Source organism: Chaetomium globosum, genomic scaffold, assembly GCF_000143365.1.
Source record: "Chaetomium globosum CBS 148.51 scaffold_1 genomic scaffold, whole genome shotgun sequence".
In the NCBI taxonomy this organism is placed as follows: domain Eukaryota; kingdom Fungi; phylum Ascomycota; class Sordariomycetes; order Sordariales; family Chaetomiaceae; genus Chaetomium; species Chaetomium globosum.
In genome coordinates, this window is record NT_165976.1 from 2049026 (window position 1) to 2056948 (window position 7923).

General features: G+C 56.7%; 2 protein-coding genes across 2 annotated transcripts; both read right to left on the minus strand.

Moving 5' to 3' along the window:
- Nucleotides 1-1657: 1657 nt before the first annotated feature.
- CHGG_00677 (uncharacterized protein) lies at nucleotides 1658-3970 on the minus strand (the record flags this gene model as incomplete). Its single annotated transcript, XM_001219897.1, has 4 exons — nucleotides 1658-3442; nucleotides 3499-3609; nucleotides 3741-3757; nucleotides 3856-3970. The coding sequence occupies 4 exons, from the start codon at nucleotides 3968-3970 to the stop codon at nucleotides 1658-1660; spliced, it is 2028 nt and encodes a 675-aa protein (XP_001219898.1).
- Nucleotides 3971-5402: 1432 nt separating this feature from the next.
- CHGG_00678 (uncharacterized protein) lies at nucleotides 5403-7295 on the minus strand (the record flags this gene model as incomplete). Its single annotated transcript, XM_001219898.1, has 5 exons — nucleotides 5403-5450; nucleotides 5988-6435; nucleotides 6536-6547; nucleotides 6605-6876; nucleotides 7182-7295. The coding sequence occupies 5 exons, from the start codon at nucleotides 7293-7295 to the stop codon at nucleotides 5403-5405; spliced, it is 894 nt and encodes a 297-aa protein (XP_001219899.1).
- Nucleotides 7296-7923: the final 628 nt, after the last annotated feature.

Below are 7923 nucleotides of genomic sequence, written 5' to 3' on the forward strand. Positions count from 1 at the left end.
TTCCAGACAGTCGCGACTGGCCCGAGGCGCAAGGTCGTAGTCCAGGTCGAAGTGGGAGGTCGCAGTACTTTTGGTTGACGCGACGAGCATTCGGCGACGATCTGAGCGACCTTGGCGCGGCATTGAGCGGCGGCGAGCGTCGTAGGTTGTTGGTTTGTGCTGATGGTGGTGAGGAGGAGAGTGAGTGTAGGTGTGTTTGAGTGTGCTTGGTGGTAGAGAGGATGGTGGTTGCTGGTGCGGGTTGGTGGTTAGTTTTTTGCTGGTGTTTTGTTTGGTTTTTGTTGAAGTCACTCACCCTTCCCTGGAGCTTTGATCGTAAAGTTTCTCCAGAACTCGTCTACCTTTCTCTGCGGCGGGGGGATCTGGGTATGCTCAAGGACGGTTTGCATGAGCGTGTTGCTTGCCATGGGGCTCCCGCCACCGGTGCCATTGCCGTTCTCTGACATGGCCTTGATCTTGGGTTGGGAAATGAGAAAAGGAAACGGGAATCAACAACGCCCTCGGCTTTTTTATCCTGTTATCTTCACACGCTGATTTTCACCGTCGTCGAATCCTCCGAAAACCAACTTCTCACTAGCTTCCACCTCTTCTCACGTTTTGTTCTGGCTTGCTCTGAGGCGGTGGTCGATGGTCGATAACCGATGAGAGAACGAACACAGAACCAAAACCAGCCGACCTCGTCACAGCTCGCAATGGCGGGGAAAAAGGGGGCCAACACGGTTATTTATCAACCATCATCCATTTCACACAACGCCATTCGTGCTCCCGTCCTCTCTCCCTCCGCCGTCAGCCGCTCGCAACCACCGGTCGCCACATCATTGGCTACCATACGCCCGGCTACATCCCGATCCCCACTCTCCTGTTCTCTGCAGACAGGCAACAGGCAGGCAGACAGGGCTGCGGATGCAGGTTGGTTGGGGGCGGGAGCATGCATCTTCCATTCACGGTACAGACTCGGTGCATCGTCACGCTCGGGAATCCAGCAACGGAGTCGTCGGTGAAGCAAACTATCCACGCGCACGCGGATTGAGGGGTTCGGATTTAGAGCTGAGTGGCCCACTTCAGTGAGTAGTCCTTTTCCTCTCTAAAAGTTGAGTGACTGATGTGCTAGATGTATGTGCTACGAGTGCGAACAACACAACGCTGTAACGTAGGGCTGAAGAGCAACAAAACCGCCTCCCCGTGGTTGGTGGGATGCAGCATGCAGCATGCAGGATACCGTCTTTGGAAGGGGACGGTGGGCAGGTAATTATAGGCTTGAGCCAAGCCGCGATGGGACTGTCTCTTGGATTACACCCAATATACTCGCTCACGGTGGGCGCAACATCCGGGTGATAGCACAGTTAGGGATTAAATCCGCTTCAGCCTAACACAATTACCACTTCATTGGGCGCACGTAGCGATGACCGGGCTGTGAAGCATCTTGCCTTACCCAGCCACGGAGTGCCCCCTATCCCATCTACAACATCCCCACTCAATATGATACAGACACACAACCCACGCACCTGCTACCTATATACAAAGAATCCGTACCCCGAATATTACCGCAATTCAAGCACATATATATATGCAATGCATCAGAACTCCGAAGCTGTGCTTTCATCCCTTCCCATCCATCCCACCCAGCTCATCCCATCCCCATCCCACACTCCCCGCCTCAGCGGGTATCCCTCGCGCTCAGACTAGCAAACGCATCCGGACTGTGCCGCCCATTCGACCACTCCAGGCCCACGGCCATCATGCTGTCCCGGCTCACATTATGCTTCGGTGCCGGCTGCTGCGCCGTCGCCGTTGCCATCATGAACGGGTTCTTGCTCATCGTCCCCGGGCTCACGGGCGTCGGTTGCGGCACTTGTTGTTGCTGCTGCTGTGGTTGTGGTTGGCCTTGCTGGGGTTGCTGCTGCTGCTGCTGCTGCTGCTGCGGAAAGGTCTGGGACGAGAATAGCGAGTTGGGCGTCTGTGCTGGTGTAGCCTGTCCGGCTCCCTGGGCCTGAAACGGAGCCTGGGCGGGTGTTGGTTGAGAATGGTTGTACAACGCCATGATTGACGCTTTATCGGGCCGCGGTGGCTGCTGCTGTTGCGGCTGCTGCATGTAGCCGGTCCCTTGTGGAGCCATACCCATGTACTGGGGCATCGGCTGGGCCATTTGCATCGGCGTCTGCATCTGGCCCGGATACTGTTGCGCGCCCGGTGTCATCTGGCTGAAGAAGGGATTGGACGCCTGGGGTTGCATGGTTTGCATGGGTTGCGCCGGTTGTTGCGCATAAAAGTTTTGTTGTGTTTGTTCGGGGATTTGTGAGAGGGTTGGCGACTGGATTCTCGTGGGTGACCGGGTGAAGGGGTTGCTGCCCATGTTGCCACCAAACTGGGCCGTGTTCACCGACAGCGGCTGCTGCTGTGGCTGGGCCGGAAAGAAGGGATTGTAACCGGTCGTGGCTGGCTGCATCGGCTGCGGATACGTCTGGCTGCCGTGCATGGCCATGCCCGAGTAACCCTGTGACGCCGTCGGCAGCGGGGCTGTCAGCGGGCCATTCATCGGCTGCTGGTAGAGCGCCTGGCCGTTATGTTGCTGCGTGTTTTGCTGTTGCTGTGCTAGACCGCCCGTATGGTGAGGGAACAAAGGCTGGTGCGACGGTGGCGCCAGAGACATGTTCTGGAAGGCGAGATCGAATGCCGAGGGGGCTTGCTGCGGCGCGCCGAACGGATTCGTCGAGAGGTAGGGGTTCTTAGTTTGCAGGGTGCCGGTCGATTGCGAAGAGAGCGGCTGTGGCGGGGGCGGGGTGTCGAGCATGTCGAAGGGATTCGTGCTGGCCGGGCTGATGGGACGACTACGAGCGGTTTCCGTGTTTGCGCCGGGTGTGAGACTTCGAGTTACCGGCATCGTTGCAGCCCTAGCAGGTGTCAAGTGTGCCGGCGTCCTTCCGCTCCCTTCCCCTAGCCGCACCAACGCCTCGATCGCCTTCTCCAGGCTCCCGCCCACGCCCTTCAGCACCATGGAGTTCTTCTGATCATCCAGAAAGCCCATATCCCGGAGCCTGGCGAGTTTCCGTTCCGTCTCATCTCCCTCAGACCGGTCGCGTTCAACACTCACACCGAATAGCCCGGACGAGTTGTTCCGAGACGGCGGCTGGGTTTGCGAGCCCTGCGGGCTGGTCGGCTCGTGCCCAGCCGCCTTTTTCGCCTTCGACCCGAGGGGGAATATGGAGGAAGCGGAGCGGAGGCCGAACCGGCTCGGCGTCTTGGGGGGAAGCGGGGGTGGGGTGTCGTCCGAGTCTCCGCCGGGACGCCGCTTGCCGATGGATAAGGTGCGGGCGATGTACTTTTGGCGAATGAATCGCTCCATTGCGCCGTCAGCTTCGTCGGCGTCGATCGGGACGGGCGGGTTCTTGTTGTCGGGGTTGTATAGTTTGTTAGACACGACGTTGCCGACTTTCCGCATGTTCTAGACTGGTATTAGCTCAGGCGCAGGACCACTAGGAAGCCGCCGTGCCCACATACATCGACCTGCTCGTTGGTCCAGCTGTCCATGCTCAGCGACTTCACCTTGGACACGTGGGTGCCCAATTTGCGGTGGATGGTGGCGCATCGCATGCACAGGAAGATACCCAACTACAAACCACCATGTCAGTATTCGATCAGCGAAGTGCATCGTCCGCGGGCGCATGCAGGAACATCGGGGTTCGCAGTTCGAGACTTTCGGACGGAAGGGTGAAGAGGGAGAATGGAGGGGGGAGGCATACGCTCCATGATGCCCAACCTGACGGAGAGACTGAGTTAGTACCAATGTTGTTCGCGAAGTAATTGCGCGGTGTGAGGTGTGAGGCTGCGAAGGCCTCAGGACAGAGGGCCACTTACCGGGATTCCGTCCCTGACAGTCGGCGCAAAAGTTGTTACCGGGAACGTTGTGGAGGAGGTCTTGCAGGCCCTTTTCGTTGCGCGCCTGCTGACGCTTGCTTAGTGCCGAGGACATGATGCGTACAACGGAACTTTTACTTGTCCTCCGATACCAAAAGTCGAAAGACAAGGCAAAGTTTCGAGTTCGAGTTGCTTTGTGTGATGGTAGGAGGTTTGGGACGGGCCACACTCGACCGGGACCCACGCGACTTGTCCCACCAAGGACCAGGGTTCAGGGGGTTGGTTCGGGGGTTGGAGGGGCTGCCAATTCATCAATCCACGGCGCCTGCCGAAAAGCTTGCCGCTTCCACCATGAGGAGCTGCCTCATTGCCTCACTGCCTCGCTGCCATTTTTTGACAGTTTTCCGGGTAAGAGACGGCAAAAGAGGATGCACTCAATCCTCGTCAAGTTGCACTCGCAATTTTGGAAAAGCGAGCAATTGCAACCCAACCAACCGTTGGCCGCACCTTTTTCTTTCTTTTTTCTTTCCTCTCCTCAAGACCCAGAAGCAGCCCAGCGGCGCAGTTACCCACCAAGTTAGCGCATGAAGTGGTGCTGTTGTGGGGAGCGGCCCAAGCACGCACGAGCACTATGGAAGCACTAAGCACCGCGTCTGAACAATCCCCCGAACTCATGACGCGAAGATAAGGATGATGATTCTCGACATTCGCCTCTTTCGTTCCCCGGCTCCCACGGTATCTGAACACTTCGCATCAGAAGTCAGCTTGTCGGACTCGGTCCATCTGCGAGACGCAGATCGAACCCGGCTCGGGAGGGTCAATTTGGACACGCGAGGCTGGGCTCAGGAGCGCTAACTCAAGAAACTGAGAACTGAGCACACGTCTGAACCCAGGGACCACCCCCTCTCGCTTCCAGGGCCCCTAGCCAGGCCTGGCCCACACGCCAAGGTCTCTGGGGTCAGTGGAGCACCGGGGGGTTTTCCTCGAGCTTCTCTCCATTCCACTGACCCCCTTCTCCCGTCGCGCCGGGCCGAGTTGCCACAACCAACATCAATGATTCTGATTTCTCGCAGACAACACAGTACTGAAACCCACAGATAACTATGTCAATCCGGGATTTGTTCCCTGAAACCACAGGAAAGAAGAGGGTAAACGGTAAAATAGTACACAAAGGAGATGAAGACAAGTGACCAACAATCGACATGGGGTGTCAGTGGATGTGCGCATGAGCCCCCCATCACGCCAATGATTATGTTTAAAGAAGTTCCTGAAGGTGATCACCTACCTAAGTGGTGAGAGTAGGGATACAGTAGACATGCCACAAAAGCAACATACATCACCAACACGTCTCCAAAACTCACCACCAGCCAGTGCGAAGTTTGTGACCTATTATGTAAATTGCCATGCCATATATACATAAGAAGAATGCTTCGATCCCCTACATACACGCCGGGTAGGCAATCCCCCCAACCCCATTATTACATTACTTCACGCTTCCCCTCCGCACCAAGGATTGCCCAACAGCCAGGTCCCCTTGCGATGCCCGTTCACCGGTGGTGTGCTCCCCTGAAGCCGGTGTCGGATAGAACTGACGTCTAAAATGAGGTCGAGTCAGGAGTATTTATCCTCCCTTCGATTCCCCCGCAAGCTTCTAGTTGTTCGTCTCCTTAGCAGCAGCAGGATCGATGTCGCTAACTTTGAGGGCGAGTTTGAGTCTCGGGGATGGTCGTGATGTGGGGGTCAAGATTGGGGAGGAGTGTAACGGTCGTTCGAGCAGGCGGGCGGAAATAACGGCACCTTTTCGTCGTCAGGTCGCGGTGAGGATGATGGCGGTAGGGCAGCTAAGGCTGGTGTATGTTGGTGTCTAAAACGGCGACACCGCGGCCAAAGATGGGCGGGAAACTTAGGGAAGTTCCCTTGGCGCAACTCGACGTTGTTAACGGTCGGCAACGAGTTCACAAGGCTCGTTGTGGTGCTCGGCGTGCTACGCGTCCGGCTTCCGGCCCCAGACGACATGTACTTTGTGGTAGGCATGGACGTTGCGGTCGAATAGGTCGTTCCGTACCTCCACTAGGGAGAGCTGCCACTGATATTAGCGGGGTTCGGCCTCTCCTGGCAGCCACATTGCTCACCTCTATCTCCTCGACGGTCTTGCCCAACTGGTTGAACATGCCGAGACTGAACCCACTCAAGCCCTCTAGCAGGTTCCGCTGCCACATCATGCCGATGTGCTTCAGCCGCATCTCCTTGGGCCAGCCGTTGATGGGTATCTTGAAGGTCATCTCATGGATGTCAACAAATCCGACCTCGTGCATCCACCCCGTCAACTGAGGGCCGAGGTCCACCTGCCGATTGGCGACCTGTCCACCAGCCCGAAAGTCTCGGACCCACCGTAGCCACCCGAAGTCCTCCGGCAGGGTGCCGTCGTCGCACATGACCGGGGCGGGGATTTCTTGACACTCAAGCCAGCCTCCGGGTTGGAGATGGTCGAACGAGCGTTGGATGATCTCGTTCTTCATGTCTGACCAGCAGCCGAGGGTCACCCGGGTGTGAATAAAGTCAAACTTGGCAGGGTAGTCCCTGGACTGTGTCAGCCTTCTTTCCCCCTGGGAAGTAAGATTGAGGGGGTGTAGAGTGTGACCGTTCGAAGAATGCAAAAAATCCAGGTGGGGGACCATACCAATCATCTCTCCTGTAGATATGGTATCATTAGCGTTGAGCCGTACTCACCACGAGGGGGGTCACTTACGAGTCTTCGATAAAGAAGCGTACGTTTGGCGGGACAAAGCCGGGTTGGATGGGTGATAGGTCTGTCCCAATGATTTCGGCCTCGGGGTACTTGTCGCCCATCTCGATAGCCCATATTCCTGTGCCAGTTGCGATATCCAGAACTCGCCGTGGAGGGCGGTCGTCGGAGAAGGGGGCGAGATGGAGCCGCCCGTCCATGATCATCTTGATGATCTCATATTGTTCATCGACGCGATCGTTTTCTGGGTTATCATTGGGGAAGAGATAGGCTTGCTACTGTCAGCGCGAAGTCGGGGTTGGCCAGTGATAAAAAAAACATACATCCAGCGCGGTATGAATGATATGTCCTCCCAAATTCTTCCCGGGATCTGGCTATGCTGTCCGACAAGGATTTTGTGTCACTTGTGGCGTATTAGCTGGTGATACAAACCCCCATCGGTCTCGGAGCGGCCGAGTGTGAAAACAGGGGCACATACTACACGTCATGACTGCCTGACTAGCGAGCATTATCGTGGTTAGTCCGTGCCTAACATGATTCGGGAGGGATTATCGCGGAGGCTGATTAACACAGGACATACATCGGGCTCAATCTGGGCCGAGTCGTCCAGGTAAGACTCGAATGTGAATTGGTAATTGTCCAACGGCCGGTCGGCCGAGTGGACGGACATGTTGATGGAGGCCGGGGGCGCCATTTTGTTAGGCCGGTTGCCCTGAGCCCAGTTCATGGAGTGTTGTTGCGACGTGTGAGAGGTAGTGCAGATATAAACAGAGGAGAGAACGCAGGAAGAAGAAGTGTTGAGATTTAGATGGAACGGCGGCCGGCAGAAACAGTACAGTTATTCCCCGGTCATGCGTAAAAGAATCGGAGCCGGAAGGGGAAGCAGAGGCAGGCCTCTGATGAGAGGGAAAGAAGAGATCGGCCCGAGATGACAAGGTAGCAGACTGTGTGGCGCGATACCCATACCCTCTGGACACACGAGAGACAATGTGGTGGGATCGGTGGGAACACAGAACCCGGCAGTCTGGGTCAGAGGCACCCTTGCGGTCTTTGTGCTCGGGACTTGGGGGTCTGCCGGGAACTTCTGAGACGACCCGAGGGCACGGGCAAGGGGGATTGGCAGACCCGGCGGCTTGGGTGGATGCCAAAGGCGGTCAGTGGGCGTGCCCAGAGGGCAAACAAGGGAGTTGCACACACTCACAACTCTACGCAACCTCCCCACTCGTGGACTGCTCCCGGCTCGACGTTCCCAGCGACTCGGATTACATCAGTGCGTGCCGCGTCTGTATGCCTAGGTACCTAAATCGAGAGACTTCTGAGTG